This window comes from Eulemur rufifrons, chromosome 27, assembly GCF_041146395.1.
Source record: "Eulemur rufifrons isolate Redbay chromosome 27, OSU_ERuf_1, whole genome shotgun sequence".
In the NCBI taxonomy this organism is placed as follows: domain Eukaryota; kingdom Metazoa; phylum Chordata; class Mammalia; order Primates; family Lemuridae; genus Eulemur; species Eulemur rufifrons.
The window spans coordinates 13624038-13647737 of record NC_091009.1 but is presented as its reverse complement, the minus strand read 5'-3'; the positions used below and the strand labels follow the sequence as shown (position 1 = coordinate 13647737).

General features: G+C 32.6%; 1 protein-coding gene across 1 annotated transcript in view; it reads left to right on the top strand.

Annotated features, from left to right (window-relative positions):
• Positions 1–23700, top strand: part of SWT1 (SWT1 RNA endoribonuclease homolog) — a 71323-nt gene that overhangs the window by 8241 nt on the left and 39382 nt on the right. Inside the window, exons 4-13 of the mRNA XM_069459330.1 lie at positions 825–883; positions 4387–5125; positions 9382–9441; positions 10636–10765; positions 11827–11925; positions 12341–12529; positions 16263–16356; positions 17661–17806; positions 19271–19434; positions 21421–21559. Of these exons, the coding sequence (XP_069315431.1) occupies positions 825–883; positions 4387–5125; positions 9382–9441; positions 10636–10765; positions 11827–11925; positions 12341–12529; positions 16263–16356; positions 17661–17806; positions 19271–19434; positions 21421–21559 (1819 nt within the window). The remainder of the gene's footprint in view (positions 1–824; positions 884–4386; positions 5126–9381; positions 9442–10635; positions 10766–11826; positions 11926–12340; positions 12530–16262; positions 16357–17660; positions 17807–19270; positions 19435–21420; positions 21560–23700) is intronic.

Here is a 23700-nt window from a genome sequence, read left to right as displayed (position 1 = left end):
GTTATATTTACCTTCTGAAAACACACTGATTTCATCACATTTCTTCTCTGATGAAAAATCTTCACTCACTATTTAATATATCATTCAGGGCTCCTTTAAATTTGCTCATACCTTACTATGCAATTTTCTTGTTTTTTTTTTCTTTCCTCTACGAGTACTTCTGCCTCTGGCTAGGGTGGTTTATTGCTTCTGAATGTATACCAGTCATCCTCAGCTTCTTAGAATTGCTAAGTATTCTTAGCTAAAAATGCCTTCTTTTTTTTTTACCCTTATTTCAGTGTTTAGGATATGTTTTGCCCACCTGTTTTCCTGGGTACCTTTCATCTTTTAGTTGCTCTTTTGAACTCTTTTAGCACTTACAATGATTCTTCCGCTTTGACACTTAGTTATATCTTTATATTTAATATTATGTTATTTGTACATATCCTCAGACTTCTTTCATCTTTAACCTTTTACTTTAAGCTCTTTATGACAGGGACCATATATATCTTATGTGTTTATTGCCTTTCTTGTGACTAACCTTGTGTCTTCAGAGTACATAGATAGGATGATAGATGGATTCAGACAGATCTGGTTTCAAATGATAGCTCTGCTACTGACTTGCTCTGTGACATTGGGAAGATACCCAGCTCTGTTTTAGCCTTGGGTATTTTATCTGTAAAATGGGGATAATGATAAATCTGTCTCACAAAATTATTAGAAGGATTAAATGAATTATGTCAGCCTCCTCACTGATATAGCTATGGGAAAAATATTGTCTAACTAAAGTACCAGTGTATACTTTATATTTCCTAAATGATAGGCTTTTTTTTTTTTAATTTCAGAAATCAGATCATACAGATATTCTGTACTGTAATACAAAAAGAAGACAAGACCTGAAAAGGTAAATTTCCCCTTTTTCTTATCTTTTTACTTTAGATTTGAAAATCCTTTATTTGCTTTGATTAGTACTGCTTTGCATGCAGATATCTCTAGCTATATCACAGATTATGATTACTGACTTTTTTTAATAGTACTATAAATTTAAGAAAAAGTTGAGTAGAATAAAAGTCTATCAAAATATCAAAACTCTCGTGTAAATGACACTCAAATGAAATGTAGATTTTTGTCTCAAGTGATTTGATTTTGGTACATGATTATAAGGTACATAACTTCATTATATGCTAGTGAAAGAAGTCACAAGACTATTATAGAAATTTTGGATAAATCATTTTTACGTGTTACCCATAATCATTTTTATATATTACCCGTAAAGAGAATATATTTCTTATTGAATTGATATGGCTCTAAAACATGTTAATTAACCAGCATGTGGTTACAACTAGAGAACTTGGGGGAATCATGGTAGACATAATGGAAATTATTTTCTTTAATTTCTGCTTTTTTTTTCATATAATTTTTAGAGAATTTTGTGGTAAAAGAATTTCTTTCCACTAAAGGGGATAAATAAATATAAAATATATGTGCCAGAAGTTGATAAGATCAAAGTTTCTCTGGAAATAGGGAATTATGGGAAAACAATTAAGATGGCATTAAATATACAAATAAAAGTTCTGCTTCCCAAACAATCTCAGTTAATATCTGCTAAAAACAAAAAACAAAAACAAAAATTCAACTTGCGTCTGACTTCAGTTTTTCTTTTGAATCATTTTCTTCTATTTTCTTGGTGATACTTTGCTTCTGTATCATTCTCTGTTAAAGTATATTCTATCACAAATTTTATGTTATGTTGACTGTCACTTGCTAAACTTTTGAACTAGATTTTTAATGCCTTTTGCACTGAGAGCCTCTTTTTTTTTTTTAAATTTACATTCTAAAATGCTACTCAACTTTTCATTAGTTACTTTTTGTTTAAAGGCACATTTTTAAGCCCTTGATCTTACATCCACATATAAAAGGGTAAAATGTAAATAGAATTCCGATTGATATTCTATTCCCCTTAGACTTGTCCATATAGTCTTTGGGAGGAAGAAGAAATAATGTTATTGAATTCCTTTGAGACTAGAATTTAAATTTTTCTAAGGATGCGTTGAAGTTCAACTTTGCTTCAGTATTCAAAATCTATTGTATGGCTTCAGGCTTTGGAACACTGAATCGTTGAATGCTTACTTCAATAACATTTACCATGCCTGAAACCCATGTGTGATCAGTGTTCATGCCATTGTGTGGGTTACCATCGTATCTTGTTGGAGTAACAACATCAATAATATGAACAAAGCATGTTGTTAATATCCATATATTCACTTTCAAACATTGTCAAGTACTCATGATGTAACTTTTAATGAAAATTTTCTTTAGCCAAAGAAAAACTACATAGAAGATATTTTTAGAACTGTTTGGTCATGTATGTATACAAGATATTCAAACGATATAGTAGGAGCTATTATATATTTAAAAGATTACTTGGACAAAAGAAAGGTGTAGTACCATGCTTTGTAGACATTGATATCAACAGTGCAGGATTTCTAACAAGTGTTGGTTGGTTACAGAGAAAGTGGTCCATTTGCTGTTGTTATTTACTTGTTGGATAAGTAAATTTATTTCCCTCAAGGTTATAAGTCTTCTGTGGTATAGACAATCTTCTATAAAAGTCTCCCTATTAATTCAACTCCAGGGAAGGTCTTGAAATTGGTATGCAAATAGTGAAAGCTGAGATGCAGATGGAAAATCAGAGACAATTTTATCTGGGAAGCCAGTTATATTATTACATCATTACCATAATTTCTGTTTCATGGGTTAAGTATATATAAATATATTAGCAGTAAAAATATAAGCAAAGACAACAATCTTAAGTCTGCTTTCCATATTCAGAAAGTTTTCAGTACTCAATGCTTTCAATATTTGGAAAGCATTTCTTCGGTTAGTGAATGCAGTTTTATTTTATGGGATTTCTTTGATAAAAAAGTATATCATTACCATTGACCAAATCTTTAAGTCCAGGAGTTGAAGAGGAGATAAATTTTTTACCTCAGTTACTATTAGAGAGATGGCAGTATTCTATCAGCAGTAACCAATATTGGCATAATTAGCCAAATTTACCTTATTCTTCAATTGACCTGAGTTGAAAGTGAGTATATAATTTAGTATCCTAAATGTGCATTGTGATGACCAATAGAGCAATCTTGCAACTGATAATGTTAAGAAATTATTGTTCCTTCAGTGTCCAATTCTAAAATGTTGTTACTAAATTTTTAAGTAATTATAATAAATTTTTGACAAAATTGCATATTTATTGTTATATCCCAGGAATTCAGTCTAGGATAGTGATATTTAGCTTCAGCTGAAAGTTGATTTTAACGCTAAATTATTCACAAAGAATAAATATTTGCTACATGTCCTTTATCTGAGAAGACCTCAGAACTTTAATATTTTGGGCTGCAAATATAAAACTGCATTATCTCTACATAGCATTTGGCAAAACTAGTTGGTAAGGGGTAATCTACCTGACTTTTTGCTACTATAAAAATTCTGAATTGAATATCTTTTTATATATTCTTTTAGTTCATTTCTGATTTTTTTTCACCTTGGTATAGATTTCAAAAATAGGAATTACTGAGAAGTCAAAGAGTATGAGTATTTTTAGAACTTTTAATTTATATTGTCAAATTCCTTTGTAGAACTGTTATATCATTTTGCATTTATACTAGAAACACATAAGAGGGTCCATTTTACATCCCCTTGCCAGTGTTTAATGTTATTTTAAAATCTTTGCTAATTTGATAGAAGAAACTGGTATGTTGTTGTTATTATTAACATGTCTATGATTACTAAGAAGTCAGACTTCTTAAAAAATGTTTATTAGCCATTCCCTTTTCTCTAATTTTCTGTTTATGTCCTATTCTAGAATCTTAGTACTTTTTGATGAGCTTTTAATCTACTAAGGCTAATCAGCTGTCACATATCTAGTAAACACTATTTCCGAGTTCTTTTGATTTTTATTTATTATTAATTTTTTAGTATGCCAACGTTTTAAAGTAAATAGTCACATACTGCTTGTGTTTTCCTTTGTTATTTCTCTCACTGTTAAGTTTAGGAAGTTCTCTACTAAGAAATCAGGTAAACATTCCCTTTTTTCCCTTCTGATTTTTAAGGGATTAATATGAAATATAGCAATTATGATAATTATTTTACACTTAAATAATCCATTTGGAATTTATGTTGTCACATATCATCTACAGCTATAAATTTGTGGATTTTTTTCCCAAATAGCAAACCAATTATTCTAATATCATTTGTTGAGTAATCCTTTCCACTTCATTCTTAAGTGTAGCCATTTCTTTTTATGAAGTTTAATGTCCGCCCAGTTCTGTTGTCCCTTACTAAGATGATACAGTGCACCATTTTGCATAATTGAAATGTAACTTAGGTTTCTGTGCTGCTTTACAGATTGAATGTTGAAATTGACATTCCCAAAAAGAGACCAAAAATCAGTTCTTCATCCGAAGGACCTGTTAATCTCCAAGAAGCATCATATTCAAATGATCAAATTATTTCACAGAGTCCTTCTTCAAATGAAACTAAAAAAGATATAAGTAAATGTGTAGATTTTAAACTTAAAGATATTAAATTGACGAATGTTAGGAGTAAGATTGACCATGGAATTAAAAACCTTAGCAGTTCTAAGATTGCCAACGATGTGAAACCTAAAGCTGAAAGCCAAGAAAATGACAAGAAATGGCCTCATGTACTTGCTCAGAGGGAGAAGATGAAAGAACTCAAGAAAGAAAGGAACAATAAATTTAGAGAAAGTTATGAAAAATACATCTTGGAGAAATGCAAGAGAAATCAACTTTCTCAGGAATATAATTCCAACAAGATAATTAAGGAACACTTCGAATCTAGAAGAAGGAAGATTAGTTTCAAAATCCCAGTAAAATCCTGTGATTCCTTCCAGAAGCTTGTAGAAGAAAATGTCTTCAATTTAGATTTTAGCAAGTCAGAGACTAAGCAGGAAGGAAAAGAATGCCCAGAAAGCTCCCAGATTTCATTAAATTTAACTAAGCACAAAACAGAACATTTATTTTCAGATTCCGCATATAAGCAGACTGTTCATGAGTGGAAAGGAAAACACCATCATGAGCATCAAGAAAGTAATGATTCAAATTCTAGTGAAAACCTAACCCAGGTAAGGTAGTACAAAATAAGGAATATAGGTTTTAGTAATGAGTTTAATATAGTCAGGTTTTAGTTTCTGTTACCAATAATAATCATAGAGGGCTGACTCAAATTTACTCATGAAAATACGTGTTGGTTTCTTTATTTTACTTTCTTTAATTCCAGCTTCCTTAGGAAGATATCTTGGCAGATATCAAGGATTCATAATAGAAGGGAATGTGTAAAATGTGGAAAGAAGCAGTTATAGAGAGTCTTTTGAAAAAAGCGCTATAACAGTCTCTTAAGCTCTTCTCCAACTACAGATACTGGAGAACACTGAGGAGTTGATATTCTGAATAGCTTATTCCTTTAATAGAGTTATTTCTTTTCAGTGCCACTATGTGCCAGGCACTGCAATAAAATAACATATGCAAAATCTCTGCAGTGCATCTTATAGTTTCTTTTGGTCTCTGTATAGAATTACTACATAAACCAAAAGAGGTACATAACAAAAATATTAATTTGTAGGGGAAGCAATTTTTGCATGACTATTCCCAATTATCAGAATTAAAACTCTTTATAAACTGTTCCTCTGATAGCAGAATTATCTGACTTAAAGTCATTTAGACATAGGGTCAGCAAGTAAATATTCTCCTTATCTTGAGTATATTTAGCATATTATTGACAGTAGATAATCATCTTAATACAATGTTTGTTGTTCTGTTTTACTCACTAATTCCTCACTATATAATTATTTTCCTAAAATAATGAGCGTACTTTATAAGGAAATAAGTGTATTTTCTGGATTTAGTAATCCTGTTATGCTTTCTAAAGAAAAAATAACTCATTTTCTTAGGTTTTATAGTCCTTTTATTTAAGACTAGTTAAGTACAGTAGTAAGAAGAGGGGAAAGTAGTGAACAAGGAGTTTAATCTGTAACTGACTGAACAATCAATTGAGATAACTCATTACCTTCCGACCAGTCTTTATAGTCCTTTTATAGAGACCCCTCTCAGATTACAGCCCCTGCCATTGCAAATTAATGTTCTAGAGATTTATGACTTATAGGCCACATTTTAAAAATAGCATCCCATTTAATTCTTGCAAGGCTATGAGGTAGGAATTCATTAGTTTATCAAACATTAATTAAAGGTAGCTATTATATATCAGGAACTTTTCTAGGTATGAGGGATTTAGAGATGAATAAGATGATCTTTACCCTCAAGAAGTTCCCAGGGTACATTTATTGCATGAATATTATATACCCATTAAAAAGATCTAATTGGATCTATAAAAGCAATCTCAAAGAGTTAATGAGGAAGTGCTAATGGGTGAAAAAGCAAGGTGCTGGAGAATATAAAATGATTGCATTTTTGTAAAGTGACTAGTGAACCCCAAACCCTTTAGATGTATTTGTGTACATTTGTAAACTACATTTATATATTTATAAACTATATAAAATTATATAAGCATGAAGAAAGTAAAGAAGGGTCTATAGTAGGTGGTTAATAGGTTCCTGAGAGGAGTGGAGGTACAGTGTTGTTGTTTTGAAGATAAGAAAAAAGGGGAAGAGAAAGCCAAAGCCAAAAAAGAGGAGAAAGGAAAAATAGTTCTTCTTAAAAAAGCATCAGTCTTACAACATTGTTTGTATATTTAAGCATTGTTATATATTTATGTATAATAATAAATTTAAAATTTCAACAACAAAAAAAGATTCTGGTTCACAGAGTGATGGAAATAATAAGCGACACTCCACACAGATACTTTCTTGGTTCTTGAAGTTAGAGCTTCACTACAAAAAGAATTTCCATTCAAGTGCTTTCATCTACCCTGCAGTGTTAATAGCAAATCCAAATTTGTAAATGTAATTTGGGATTATTTCAGAAAATAATTTTTCTGGATAGTATTATGATACTGCATGAGAAAAAAATATATTCAGATAAATACTTATAAATAAATTCCCTTAATAATTTCTGTTTAATTCTAATAGTTTCTGAAGCATAATTTAAAATTAAAATATACTAGTTTTGATGTCCAAATAAGGATGTTCTCAGTATTACTATTTAGCATCTGGCTGCACGTGGCAATTTTTAAAATAATTTTGTTTTGAAATGTAGTAATAAAGTGTGTGTGTACCTAGGAACAAGAAATTTCCAGGGAGGCAGATCAGTAAACAAATATATTAATAATTGTATTATAGTGAAGTAAATATCAGAGCCCTAAGAATTGGGTGTAGTGTCAATATCAACCTCTGGGTGAGTTAAGGAAGGTCTGACTAAGGTGGAGATTCTTAAGTTTCATCTCGAAAGACACGTAGGCTGAGGAACAGAAGTGCTGTCTAGCTAGGGTAAAGGGCCAGTGCGTGTAATGGGACAGAGTTTGAAATTCCATGGCAGGGAGATGTATGGGCACGTAGGTTGTTCAGTATGACTGGAATTGAGATGTATAGAGAATCTATAGGAGAGGAAGTTGGAATGGAAGCCAAGGTCCAGACAATGGATGATTTTATATCTCACAGGAAAGACTGTCATTTTATCTTGTATCTTGTAGATGGGAGAGAGCCACTGAACCCTAATCGGGAAAGCAATATAACTGTGTTTTCATTTAGAATCACTTTGGTAGATAAAACCATTATTACCCTTATTGATATTCCATTTTGTCATCCCCAGGAAAGGCTTTATCCCAGTCTATGTATTTAATAAATTATGGTAGGAGAAGGCAAACAGTTAAATGCTTTTATTTAACTATAATAGGGACAAGGTTTTCAGGGACAATTGACCTGAACTTTTCTGGATTGTTGAATGATAGAAAATTCATTGAAGTCACTGGAAGTGGCCTGTGGTCAAAGTGACCTAAGGAAGAGAATAAAGATACTTAGAATGTCAGAAGCTGCAGGAATTTCTGACTTGCTCGGCACTTCTTAGTTTAAAAGAAGTTTAAAGATCTAATAAGAAGTAAAGTCAAATGGAGAAGGGATTATAAATCCCAGGATCATGGAATAGTAAAGCTATAATGGGCCTATGTGTGTGATGTGTCTGGTGTTATGTCGTGGGAAGTGTGATGTTGGAAAGCTAGGGTGGAAGTTGACTTCCCAGTGAAGCACTTTTACATACGATGTGCTTGTTCAAAGAGGCCTGTAGTTTATACCATAAATAGCGTCCTGTAAAATATATGTGAGTTTGGAGTTATCTTGGGGACTTCTTTTTTTTTTTTTTTTTGAGACAGAGTCTCACTCTGTTGCCCAGGCTAGAGTGAGTGCCATGGCGTCAGCCTAGCTCACAGCAACCTCAAACTCCTGAGCTCAAGCGATCCTCCTGTCTCAGCCTCCCGAGTAGCTGGGACTACAGGCATGCGCCACCATGCCCGGCTAATTTTTTCTATATATATTTTTAGCTGTCCATATAATTTCTTTCTATTTTTAGTAGAGGTGGGGTCTCGCTCTTGCTCAGGCTGGTCTCGAACTCCTGAGCTCAAACGATCCGCCCACCTCGGCCTCCCAGAGTGCTAGGATTACAGGCGTGAGCCACCGCGCCCGGCCTTTTGGGGACTTCTTAAAAGAAGATTTGGTTCAGAAGATTTGGTGCTGAGCTTTTTGTCACATATATGTGGGGTCAGGTAGGTCTCATCCACTCAGCAAAAGTGCCAGTGGAAAGTTGGAATTTTTGAAGAGATTTTCAATCGCTGTTAGGAGACAATAAGTAAAACACAAACCTCTGGCGTTCCAACCACATAAAATACAACCGTGCATTTTCCAGCCTTTTCCCCTTAGCCTTATTATAATCCTCAACTTCCCTTTGTTGTTTTGTCATGTCAGTTTTAGAAGTGGCTCAGTTACTCCTGGATGAAAATTTTTCGCCACTGAAGGCCAGCTCGTTTACCTTTGCCATGGTTCTATTCCTTAGGGTGGCATATAGTTTTATTCTTAGAATATGAGTATTTTTAGGAATGTATATGTGAATAAGTAAACCTTAAAGAATTTCTACTATATTTCATGACTTGATAGAATGGTGCTTTTCTATTCTAGGGGCAGTTTGTTATCTGGACACAGTTTTGCCCCTCAGGAGCCATTTGGTAACATTTGGAGACATTTTTGATTGGGGTGGGTGGGTAGTGCTACTAACATCTGATAGACAGAGGTCAGGGCTGCTGCTAAATATCCTACAATGCACAGGAGAGTCCCCAAAGCAAAGAATTATCTGACCCCAAATGTTGGTAGTGCCAAGCTTGGAAAATCCTACTCTAGGTATATGCTTCATTATTAACTAATAAAAATTATTTTCATTTCAGAGTTTTGAAGCACCATGTTCTTCAGGGTCATCTGAAAATATTCAAGATACAGATCAAGAGGTTACTGATACACTTATTTACTGATATTTTAAATGAAATTAAGTCATACAGTTCGTACTTTTAATAAAAAGACTATAAAACCCTGATAATACGAAAATAACAGTGATTTCTCTATTTAAATCAATATATGTTTTTATGAAGTAATCAAAAACTATTTGGAACAAGTATTTATACTTACTCAATTACCTTTTTACCTATATTTCTAATAAATTAATCTACTTTGAACAAAGAGCATGGAGGTTATATCCCACAAGTTATCTTACTTTTGATTTAATGTTATCACACTTTGACATGTTTTTTATGCCTAGTGTTGCCAAAATGCAGTAGGACATTAACATGCTTTTACCTCATTTTTCTAATCAGCAATAAGATGCAATGTTATTCAATGAAAATGAGAGTTTTATGAGTGTTTTATTTTTTCCCAGCTTCATTTCCCAGCTAGAATCTCCTGATTGATCTTCATAGAATTTTATATTCCCTGGTCCTAAATTAAGACTAGATTCATAGGACACTTTATATTTTCCAACTTAAAGGAGACTTTTAAACTATGTTAACTGGGTTTTATTTGTAACAGTTGTATTTTTCTATCTTGTGGGTCAGTGTTCCTTGATAGATGAAAGATTTCCCCCTCTGCTCTAAAGGTAGATTATATTTTCATTTCTTGGCATCAAAATACATCAGGGAAGTATTTTCCCTGAAGTGAAAAGGATCTTAAGATCTAGATTTCGGTTTATGATGTTTCATAAACAATCTCAGAAATCTCAAGAAGAATGCTTATTGTCAAGATAAAAAAATTTGGCTCCTAAAGTACTTTGCAGTGAGAATCAGAATGAGAATAAAGTTATTTTCATGTCTATGTGCTTGGCTTTGTACAAGGAGCTTCACATAGCGTATTTCATTTAATCCTCACAAAAGTCCTAAAGGAGATAGATATTCCTGTTTTATAGATAAACAAGCTGAGACCCAAAGTTGTTAGATAATTTGTTTGCCTAAGGTCACAGAGGTAATAAGAGAACTATTTTAAAAACCATGTGTATGTTTATAAATCTGTATTCTCTTACTGTGCTGCCTCCATATTTTTATAAAATTTTTCTTTCCACAAACCACCTCAAGTGGATTAAGAATTAATTGCTTTCTTATTAATCTACAAAGTAGATAACTCAAAATATTTCACTGGGGTCTTTTACAATTTAGATGCAGATAGTAGAAGAGCTTCATGCTGCACGTTTGGGAAAAACTTTGGATTTACCCGTGGTTCCACCTTCTGGGGAGTTAATGAGTATGGAAATTGACTTGGTGGAAGATGATGCACATTCTTCTGCTGGTATACCCTCTGTGTTAATGTTTATGATCTTCTATGCTTTTCTAAGAATTAGTGTGCCAACATTTTTTAATAATATTTAGATAAAAATTAAAATGTGTTTATTTTTTGAAATGATAGTATTTTTTTTTGGCTTCAGGAATCAGATTTAATATTTATCTTATTTGTTTCATATATCTCACATTATTAGGCAGTTAGACATATTTTCTCTTTCTCTTTTTGTCAAGAGGCAGTAATCAGAGTTGTGAGTTGTCTTTTATTTTTGCTCTTAATTATACCTTAATAATTTCAGCTATGAAAAGCACTGATCAGAAATAATGCAGATTGCTTGAAGGTATTATATTCATGGATTTCTTGTTCATATATTAATAGTAACATTTTGATAATCTTTTACTACTGGGAGAAGATAATGATAGAGAGAACCTCAATCTATAGTGTACTATTTTGAATTCTATTTATAACCATAGTAATCCTACCTTGCACTCACATTGAATTTTCTAATTCACTAAGTGTTTTATTATGCATTAACTACCAGAGATGCAGCACAGGACTTAGAAACATACTTACTGCCAGGACTAGTCAGTTTATGATTTAAAATCCACCTATAAGCAATTTATAATATTTATTGGTGAATAATTAAACACTGATTACTTTGTCTGAAGGATTAGAGTAAAATTGGAGTGAGAATGCTATCAAAAACATTCTCCTGGGCTGATTCTTCACAGTCTTGGCCCCTAGTCTTCCTGTGTATGTCTGCTTTGCCAGACCTTACCTTCTTTGCCCACTTGGACCTGGATGAGTCCCCACCCCACACCCACCCGAAACTGTTTGCTGACCATTAAGTGATTGGGGAGAAATTTACTTGGCAACAAAGAGATGGGCCAGATAGATATTAGCTTGAGAGTCTAGTCAACTGTGTGATTCTCTGATAGTTAAGTTTACAAAACACAGTTGGGTTTTAAATTTAATTGAATTTTTAATGCTTCTATGATATCACAGTTTTAGTCCTTATGTAAGTCCATAATCAAGTGTCATGAAATCTTAACTTTGCTCTTTTTCACTAGCAAATACTACAGACAAAAAGCTTCTAATTGTTATTGACACAAATATTCTGATGAATCATCTCAAATTTGTTAGAATTTTGAAGACAACAGAAATACCAGGTATGTATAAATCATATTCTGATTTTCTTTCTTGAGGTGATATTTTATATTAATAGTGATGCAAAGGTTCTTTTCTTACGAACACATCTCCATTTGGATATGCTATTGAGCATATTTATATATTAATATATAAAACATAATCAATTTAAGTTTTAAAAAGACCACAGGTCAACCTACCAATCTAGACTTCCTCTTTTTTGATCTCTGGCAATATTTCTTTTTTAAACATTCTTTTGACACTTACCTTCCTTTTAATTTCCATTTTTTGTGTATTGTCTCTCCATTTAAAAAATAAATTGTGACTTTCTTAAAGGTACGGATTATGTGCTTTAAAATGTTCACCACTTCTACAGCAGTTTGATTTAGTAGCTCAATAATTGTTTGTTGAACTCTGAGAAATATTTTTATTTTTTAGGTTTTGACAAACTTGTATTACTAATTCCCTGGGTTGTTATGCAAGAGCTAGATCGTCTGAAGGCAGGAAAACTACTAAAACACGCCCAGCACAAAGCTATACCTGCAGTTCGTTTCATCAGTGACAGTCTCAAAAATAAAGATAGAAAGCTATGGGGTCAGTCAATACAACTTGCATCTCAGAAGTTTTGTAAGTATTGCTGTCTCGTGGTGCTTTCTGATTAAGACTTGTTTGGGGGCTGACTCACTGGTGCAAAATTTATAAAACATTTGTAGCCATTGGAATGTGTAATGGAAAGGGCATTGTGATGGTTTGTGGCTTAGTTTAAGGAATCTTCGATTTTTATTTTTCTGCTTCTCCTAGACTTTCTCCTAGACTTTTTGTGTTTCACAGATAGTGACTGTGTAGTTCTGTGTGCATACTTGTCTACAGATAGCGACTGTGTAGTTCTGTGTGCATACTTGTCTATATTACAGAACCTTGGATTTCTTTCTCTAAATACCATTGTTGAGTGATGAGGCCAGTAGGTAGGTGATCTAGGTTTCTATTCTGTCACTGCATATAGTTAGTATACTGTGGAGACAGATGTTATTTTCCTGTGATTTGTCAGAATCTGTAATAAAGAGGTATTTTTACAATAAAGGTCAATTTATTTCTTCCCAACTCAGAATTACTTATATATGTAGATTTACATTATTTTAAATATCATGGATTTATACTGTCCACTGTACCTATATTCAACTGTAAGATTTGAAAGAATTCATGTTAAAATCAATCTGATCATGGTATTAACTATGGGAAGACTTTTGGCATAGTTGTTTAGTCTTAAATATTTGAAGAAAAAGAGCCTTCACCATTCATTTATTCATTACCTTAACAAATATTTATTCTCAGTATATTCCAGATATAATGCTTATGCATTTTGGGTACAATTAGTCTGTGTTGAATAGCCTTACTTGACTATAATTTTAGCTTTGTCCTTCATTATTTTCAAAATTACATTTATTTTATGTAGTATTTATCTAATATAGTGAGAAGAGCATAGGATTTAAAAGCTGATCAACCTGGGTTTATAACCTAACCTGGGGAATGTTAAAGGTGATGAAACTGAATAAATGAAATGGGAGAATATAAACCTCCATGTCATAAAATGGTTGTAAAGACTGGTTGAGTTAATGTATTAAACTACTTAATAGCTTATGATTCAGAATAGGAAATAATTCTGTTGTGTCATCATTGTATGAAAAGCTTATATAGATTGTTAAGAAACAATCTTTACTTGTTAAGATTGTTAAGAAAAACTAATTTATCACTTTTTTTGGGTGTGATATCTTTTTATCACTTATAAGTTTAGAAAGTTTCTTTCCCTACATCTGGTAGGAACATTACAGTGCTGCGTTGCTTTGGGAATATGAATTGATAACTTTTTAGGAGATAATATTTAGCAGTGTGCCTTAGGGAATCTAAAAGTATAATTCTTTTTCTAGAAAGGTATCCTAAAAAATAGTTAAAGATGCTCACAGTGATCTATATAAATAATATTTGTCATAGCATTATTTACACAGCAAAAAAATTGGAAACAGCCTGTTTAACAATTGGAGACATTTGTTCCATATTTTTATATTTTCTTTCATTACATTTTTGTTGATTCATTTATTTACCAAATATTTGTACCAGGTACTATTTTAAGTGTTGGGACTGTAGCAGTACATAAGAAAGATAAATCCTGTGCTGTTGAGGAGGTTAAATTCTATTAGATATTAAAAAATCTTAACTATAATTTATATAGAATATATTTTTGCATTGTGTGTGAATAAAGGTCATTGCTATTGGGGGGCCATTTAAGATGACTGTTAAAGTAAGAAATATATGGTATTTTTTAAGCACTTTATTGCCATATACTTGGCTAAGTCGTTGATATCTGTTCACATTTAATCCTCATGGTTAAGCACTTTGTCCAAGAATACACACCTAGTAAGTGGGAAAGCAAGGATTCAAAAATCACACTGGTCTGTTTTCTTCACTTCTGAACAGTACCTGTGCTGGTGCTCAAAAATATTTGTTGAATGACTAAATATTTCATCAATATTCTTTCAGTTTTAGGTATATTTTCCAGTTCCATATATCTTAGAAAAATGATACTGTGATACTACGTATTTTTTTTAAAAATTAGCTATTAGCTCCTGATAATATCAGATAATATTGAACTTTGATACCTTTAGAGCAGTGTGCTATTATGTTTAAACCTCCTTTTGTCTGCTAAATTGGATTGCTTAAAGTTAATGATTTTGAGTTGCCCATTTTGCATTATTAGTGGCATTTACTCTCTGAACTTAAAGAAGGAAAATTGGCTGCTGTGATTTCAATCTGTCTGGCTCACTGGTGGTCTTATTAAGGAATTTAATCACATCTCCCTCAGGCTCATCATGCCCTGAGATACTTGAGCTCTTCCTAGATTTCCCTACTAGATTATGAACGGCTAAAGAGTTTGTCTTTGCATATCCAGCTACTTAGCACAAGGACCTGGCACAAATTAAGCCCTATATAAATATTTATTGCATGAATGAATGAGTTTTCTCATTTGAATGATTAGAGGAGTAAGTAATAAAGGCTACAAGTTGAGAGAAAAAAGTTTTTAAACTGGGAACAAGGTTTAAGCCCATCGGCTAGTATGTCTTGAATTCTAGTGTGTAAGAGACTCCCCAAGAGCTTAAATCCGTGTCTGGATCCAGGCTTCAAAGATTCTTATCCAGAAATAAATCTAGGGTGTGGTCCTGCAGTCTGGGGGTTCTGAGACAGGCAGTATAAGGGCCTATGAGAAACATTGTCTTTGGTCCTGTTTTAACACATTGCATTATTTCCACAAAAACTGAATTTTTACTACATGTTTTAAGGGATGGAGAATGCCAGAAGACACCCTGTCAGCAAATGATTAACATGTGATAGAAGTTACTTTTTGTAGGCCAGGCACAGTGGCTCATACCTGTAATCTCAGCACTTTGGGAAGCTAAGGCAGGAGGATCCCTTGAGCCTAGGAGTTTAAGGTTGCAGTGAGTGATGATGACACCACTGCACTCTACCCTGGGCAACAGAGTGAGACCTTGGCTCAAAAAGAAATTACTTTTTGTGTTCTCTGCCTAAGCCCCGTATTTCCTTCTCCTGTACTAAATGTACTGCTTTAGAGACCAAGGAAAAGTGGATGCAAGAAACTGGTTTTGTTGCTGGTGGAGCAAATTGCCCATTAGTTCATAGACGTCATAAGCTGACAAAATTTTAAGCATGATGTTTTTATATAATTTACTTATAATCTGTATGTGACTGAATTGATGTTAGAATTTGTAGTTTTTGGTTTCTAGTATGACATTTAGCCTACTAATCACATTTCTTTCCTTTGAATTTACTAGTAGCCATTTTTTAGTTCATTTTAGTAGTAAATTAACCAACCACTTTATAAAGTGCACAACCATACGCTATGTGAATTCTAGACTCAGAGTTTTCAAGACATTGTTTTGCTCTCTTATCTAATAGAGTGTTTTTTTTTTTTTTTTAAAGAGCAGTTTTAGGTTCACAACAAAGTTAAAGAAAAGATGCAGAGATGACCCATATACACCCTACCCCTACACATGCATAGCTTCCCCAGCAGCAGCATCCCACACCTGAGTGGTACATTTGTTACAATTGGTGAACCTACATTGACATGTCATTATCACCCACAGTCTATAGTTTAAATTAGGGTTCACTCTTGGTGTACATTCTCTGGGTTTGGACAAATGACATGTATCTACCATCATAGTGTCATAAAAAGTAGTTTTAGTGCCCTGAAATTTTAAATGTTTTTGATTTGTAGATACAGCCTACAGTATTCATGTGGCACTAAGATTTCTAGTGTGCTCATTGACAGATGCTTTTGCTAAATTTGCAGATGGCTTGAGTGATGAAAACAATGATGATCGAGTATTAAAATGCTGTCTTCAGCACCAGGAATTATTCCCTTGTTCTCTTGTTATTCTGTGCACGTAAGTTTCATAGTCATTTCACTCTTCCTTTTAAGAAATAACTATACCAAAGAATTTTTAAAACTCACACTGTTGTATCCACCGTACCAAGTATCAAAAACATACATAATTTTAAAATCTGCCAGTAAACATACTCAGTTACATCTGATAGTCATATAATGTGTGAGCTCTAGAGGAATGAGATCTCAAATAGATGAATTTCATTTCAATTTAATTCATATAGTGTTCAGAAAACTTTTGAAAAAGCAGGGTGAGTCAATTTAATATCCCTCCAAACTAGTTCAAAAATCGAAATATGGCGGAAATTTTTAGTCACGAGACAAGAAGATTATTTATTTATTTATTTGTGGAGTGTGGGTAGCTTATGTTGCATTTGTGTTTTGGGTGCTTGTTGTATAGTTAGACTGCCTGGTTTGGAGTCCTGGATCTACCACTCACCAGCTTTGTGACCCTGGACAAGTTGCTTTACTTAGATTCCTCACGTATAATACACGGGGGGCATAATAATAACTGCCTCATGAGGTTATTGTGAGTATTTAATAGTGTATCTCAATAAGAGTTTTTCCCTCCTTCCTCTTGTTTCTTACCCCCCTCACTAATATTTTCATAACATAGTTCTAAGATAAAATGAATGTAATGCTAAGCAAAATTGTATTCATCATGTGTGAGGAAAGACTCTGAAAGGACAGAACAATTTTAATTTGCAGTTTTAGTCTGAATCTTATTCACTGCAAAATGGAGTTTTTACAGTTTCATGATCATGCTAACGTTCTCTATGTGAAATAGTTATTTTAGAAATCAGTAGCCCTAAGATTTTTCTAGTAAAGGGGCTTGGTCAATGTAATTTTTATAACCAATGTTATTCTTTTTGTTAATAAAAGATATATTGGAGATTTTTATCTATAGATTTTAAATTATATTTTGATCTAGGACATACTACCTTAGAGTTTGTTGAAGGTTGAAGTAGAATTAGTAATATGTAAACCATTTTGAATTTGAGGTAAACTAAATTTGAGAAATATTCTTTGTTATATAATTATTATTTTTTTTAGTTCAGCTTAGAATGGTAATTAAATTCGCAAGACTTTATTGATTCCATTATTTATGTAGTCACTGTTTTGGGATTAACAGACAACAGCTTTTACTGATTGAAAATTTGTAGCTAAACCTTACTTTTAATTCTAGTATAGTCATGTTAATATATATGCTGAGAATCACCAAACTTTGACTAGATCCTATGTGTGTTGAGTTGCCATGTGGTTTATCTTTTAAAAAATATTTTTTCCTCCTAACCCCAACCTTAGGGATGATAGAAATTTAAGAAACAAAGGCCTAATAAGTGGTGTGAAGTCCCTCAGTAAAGAAGAATTGAGTGCAGAGTTATTAAACTTATCTGTGAACACAGATGTATGTCATCAGCCTTGTATTTCTAAGCAACAAATGAATGCAGGTAGTATTCTTACTGTAAATAATGAGAACTATATCTTATTTTATGCACTAAGATTATGTATGACATTGGAATTAATAATACAGTTTCATCTTGTATGCTTGAAATAACATCAAGGTTGAAATACTTGCATGAAAATTATAGAAATAAGTGAAATTTATAATGGTAATCTAAAATAAAACATAACGTTGTTGCATTCTATATACACTTTTACAGATTAATTTGTTTTTTGTCTGTACACTCACATTTTTACATATTTATAATCACCACATGCATGCTGATTTGTACCTTGGAGAGTATCCCTTTGAAATTAATAGTTGCTATAGGAAATACTCATTTGAAGTTAAAGAGAATTTTTTAAAATTAGCTCCGTATTTATAACCTTCTATTAATAGAGTAAAAACTCAGCTAGTAATAGAGAAACTTACAGGACTCTAGTAATAGTCTTCTTTTTTGAAATTTTAAACTACTAATACAGGAAGGTAAAGGCAATACTGCTATTTCATCTTTTTTTTTTTTCCCCCCAGAATAATCTGGTGATTAATCTGTTGATATTTGATGAACTATTATATTAATATTAAATCTGACATTACTTATAAATACATCCTACCTTTTCCGTCTGTGGGTGAAATAATATTTGAATTCTCTAATATTGTACATGCATTTTATTAATATATACAATTGTGTAAATATTCATATATACACATATGCTACTTATTTACCGTTTTTGGAAATAACATATCTTTTGTCATAATATTCAAAATGGTGTTTAGATAAAAAGAAACAGGGTATTCTAGTTTGTAGTTTTTCAGGGATATTGTGCTTTCAGTTTGGTCATTATATTACTGTCATTTTGAATTTTTCGTTTGTATTTGTAGAGATAAGCCATTTAATAGTTTGAATTTTGCTGTAAGAAGATGACAGTTGTTTTCAGGTATCTAAACAGGAATGTTAATGAAATGACATCACTGAAAATAATAAAAGCTTCATTCAAAAGAGGAGGTTAAGCTGAAAATTTTGGTCCTGTCAAAACAATTTATTGATGTGGGCTGAGTTTAGAAAAATACTCCATTTTTGGGAAAAAAAAACCATTTTGATCCATAGTTCTTGGTTTTCTGTTATAAATAAATCCAAGGCAATCTTGTAATTCTTTTTTTTAATAATTAAATTGTAATTAAAATATCACACATTTCTTACATCTTTGAGTAAAAATAGTTGCCTTCTTGTCAAAGAGATAAAGCATTTGCTAAATTAATATTTTATATTGCACCTAAAACAACTATCATAGAGATAATGTTTCTAAATATGGTTTTGAAAATAAAGTATTGGTTTATTTTCTAGATAATTCAAATGCTAATTATATACATAAAATGTTTATTGTTTGTGGCCAAACACTAATTTTATATATATGTATAAAATATTTACTATTAGTGCCTTAAATGAAGCCTATAACTATTTGTTTTAAAGAAGCAACAGTCTCGGGAGAGAGCTATGAGAAAGAATCTACAAATTCTGGACTGTCCGTTCTACTTGAAAACATCATATCTGATCTTGAAAAATCTCTTGGAACAGCTTTATCTTCAATATTAGAAACAGAAATGAAAATTGCTTTTGGAAATCTCTGGATGGAGGTGATTAGTTCATCTCTGTTGAAAAATTTTTTTTGTTACTAAAGATTTGTTATTTTAAGAAATGTTATTTGTATGAAATGCATAAGCTTCAGTGTAATAATTTATATTACATTAAATTTTTCTTCAAGTTTTGAAATAACATTTTGACAGTTAAATGATAGATATTTCTTAAAGGTTAGAAATATATGTTATTCATTTTTTCAGTCAACAGATATTTATTGTGCATCTACTATATGTGAGACACACTGCCCTCATGGTGCTTAAATTGAATTCAGAAAAACTTCTCTTATTTAATTTGATTTGAGTAAAATGTCTAAGGAATCCCCTTGGCACTATGTCTTCAGAAAAAGAACTGTATATTTTGGCTTATGCCATGTAAATGTAAAAATCAGAGTAAAAATTGATCATATTATTAATAGCAAGATATTTTGAATTTTCTTTAGATTCATATCTTTTCTGCAATCAGTAAAACACCATATTTAATAATATTGGTCTTTAAAGTTCTGTTTAATGTTTGCTGTTTACATTTATAATAGCTAGGAGAAACATTATTCCCCATCAATTGTACCTTGTATATATTCTAGCTATTCAATGAGATTCTACTATTTGCCAATATGGTGTGTTTGCTACTTAATTACATTATCGGGTGTTGAATCAAAATGATGACCAATTATCAAAAGATACTAGGAAGGCTGGTATTTCATAGATAAGGAAAGTCATTGCAAATAAATGATTCAGAAAAAGGAAGTGTTGACATCTTATAGAACTAAATGATCAATCTTCGTAAAGGTCTTTGCAAAAGTATAGCAAGTGGCAATTATATTTAACATCTTTTTTCCTTTTTTTTTTTTTTTGAGACAGAGTCTCATTCTGTTGCCCAGGCTAGAGTCAGCCTAGCTCACAGCAACCTCAAGCTACTGGGCTCAAGCGATCCTCCTGCCTCAGCCTCCCGAGTAGCTGGGACGACAGGCATGCGCCACCATGCCCAGCTAATTTTTTCTATATATATTTTTAGTTGGCCAGATAATTTCTTTCTATTTTTAGTAGAGACAGGGTCTCGCTCTTGCTCAGGCTGATCTCGAACTCCTGACCTTGAGCGATCCACCCGCCTCAGCCTCCCAGAGTGCTAGGATTACAGGCGTGAGCCACCGCGCCCGGCAAACATCTTTTTTCTATATAGGTTTTCCCACAGTTATATGAAATATTTAAAACAGCGGTCCCCGACCTTTTTGGCACCAGGGACTGATTTCATGGAAGACAATTTTTCTATAGACTGTGAGGAGGGGGGATGGTTTTGGGATGATTCAAGCACATTACATTTCTTGTGCAGTCAAACCTCTCTGCCAATGATAATCTGTATTTGCAGCTGCTCCCCAGAGCTAGCATCACCACCTCAGCTCTACCTCAGATCATCAGGCATTAGATTCTCATAAAGAGTGTGCAACATAGATCCCTCACATGTGCAGTTTACAGTAGGGTTCGTGCTCCTATGAGAATCTAATGCCACCACTGATCTTCAGATGGTGATGTGAGTGATGGGGAGCATCTATAAATACAGAGGAAGCCTCCATCCCTCTCCTGCTGCTCACTTCTTGCTCTGTGGCCACTGACCAGTACTGGTCCATGCCCAGGCGTTGGGGACTGCAGAATTAGATTGATTTTCTCATAGAAATGCCTGTGTTGAAGAATAGATTGAAGACATTTGCTGATTAGAACCATACTTTCTCTGATTAAAACCATGCTTTCTTTTTGTACGTATGGTTACTGAAACTATAAAGATTAATACCTAATATGAATTTTACCAAAAGAGTTTGCAATGGAATTAGCATTTTAAGATTATGATTGACTTTTAATAAAGCATCTTTTAATTTGAAACAAATTGAACTAATTTTGCCCAGAAATATATGTAGTAATTCCTAAATAGGTACTTTTAAAAAATAGGAATAATAAATCCATAGGTGCTAATTTTTTCTAAATATTCTTTAGATTCTGTACTTGAAACCACCATGGACTCTAATACATTTATTACAGTGCTTTAAAAAACATTGGTTGGCTGTATTTGGATTAGTTATGGAAAAGAACTTGCTTTTAACTGTTGAGAGCCTATACGAAAATCTCCGTAAAGGTATGAATCTTTTACTTTTCTCTTTAGCAGTGTTGTACTAAAGTATTAAGTCACGTTAGTGGATATTTTTCATGTGATGTGAAGATGAATTAATGAAAAATTTGTCAATTAGTTCCTAATCATTTATGTTGTAATTTTTAAAGGGAATTTGTGGCAGCTGGGTGAATGACTGCTGCTTATAGAACTTGTGACTATAAATGATATCGGTGTTGATATTCCTGGATATTGTGCTATATTCTTTTTAATGATGTTTACTTTGAAAACTTTTAAAACTATGTTTAACAGTCTGTTCAAGTATGCAAATAGAATTAGATTTTTTTCATTTCTCACTGTTCAACACACAAACTTTGAGCACATTTTATATACTAATTTCCAAAATAGTATGTCAGAATTTCTGTCTAAACCAAATGGATAACGAATAGGAAATATTTGGCTTTCGTGCACAGTGAATTTTAGAACTGGAAGAGACCACAGTGAACCACTTATTTGGTGGTTTTTAAACTATGTTGAACAGAATTTTGGGTTTCTTGAAATGCCTCTGCTGCAGACTGGGGATGGAAAGATTGTTGGGGGGCCTGGTATTGCATAGTGAAGCCTTTGGCTCTCCACCCCAGCTTTAGCCAGAGCAGCTTCTTAAAAATGTGTTTATATGTGGAGATTCCATGTAAGACTTGAAAAAGAGTTTCTCTGCTAAGAAAAAATGCAGAGAAGCACTGATCTAATGTTATTACAGTCTGTGTTTTATGATCAAGGAAACTAGCTCTGAGATGATAAGTGACGTGTCCAAAGTCAAACAGCTAGATTTGTCTTGCTATACCTTTAAAAGGCAAAGTATAACTTTGTTTGAAGCTCAGTTGGTTCTTGACTTTTTTCAGACTCCACACATAAAGTGGTCTGTTTATTATTTAACGTATTAGTTGTATGTAGTCTGTTTCTAAAAAATAACTGTGGTGGCTTATAACAAATAACCTGAGTATAAGAGGGCCATTAAATTAGATTTAACAGCACAAAATCCAGGTAATAAATAACAAGATGATATACCATAAAACATATGCAGACAATTACTGCGACACTTGAGCCCAGATTTTACCACTAAGCTTCCTGAAGGCTAAGACAAAAAAGGCATATTCTATGATAGGTGTACCTCATTCTGTCTTTTCCCTGAAGTGTAAACTCTTTAAAAATGAGTTGTTCTCATAGAATGAGAGAGTAGAATAGTGGTTACTAGAGGATGGGGAAGGGAGGGATGGGAAGGATCATGGGAGGTTGTACAAAGGGGTACAAAGCTACAGTTAGATAGGAGGAATAAGTTTTGGTATACTGTTGCATAGTAAGATGACTAGAGTTAACAATTATGTATTACATATTTTAAAATAGCTGGAAGAGAGGTTTTTGAATGTTCTTATCACAAAGAAATGATAAATGTTTAAGGTAATGGATGTGTTAATCATATGATTTAATCATTATACAATTTATACATGTATTGAAACATCACAATGCTCTCCATAAACATATACAGTTATTATGTATCAATCATAAATAAAATAAATCAACAAAAACTCCTTCTAGGTAATTTAAAGCACCTAGTCAGTCCTTTACATCTTATCCATGGTAGATGTTAGATGAATATCTATTTCTAGAAGTTACCAAGTTTTTAAAGAAAAATATTTTCCCAGTATTTCCTTTAATTGTAGAAGTTGTTTATTAAGGATATTGTTATATAAGAGGCATGAAACAACATATTGGACATACCTTCAAAGCAATTTTATAAAATATGTGGAAACACTTTTCATATCTTTTACTAGGGGCATAATTTAGTTGATTCTTTTAAAAGAGAAAGTCCATAAACTATGTGTGATCTTGAACAAGGTTAGTTTTGAAAAATGGGGTATCTAGTTGCCATCTTCCATTTATTTGTTTTGCCAGGGATGGGGAGTTCTATTCTTACACGCAGCTGAGAGGTGATAGATGGCAGCTCTGACTAGCAATAAGGAGAGAAGTGAAGATGTGCTAACTGTACCTTCTGCTAAAAAATCATTTTTGCAATCATTGTGTGTATAATTTATTGGTCCTCGATCTAGAAGAATTTGATGCCTAATGTTTAGTGACTTATGAAGAATGTGTAATGGGATTGTATTAAT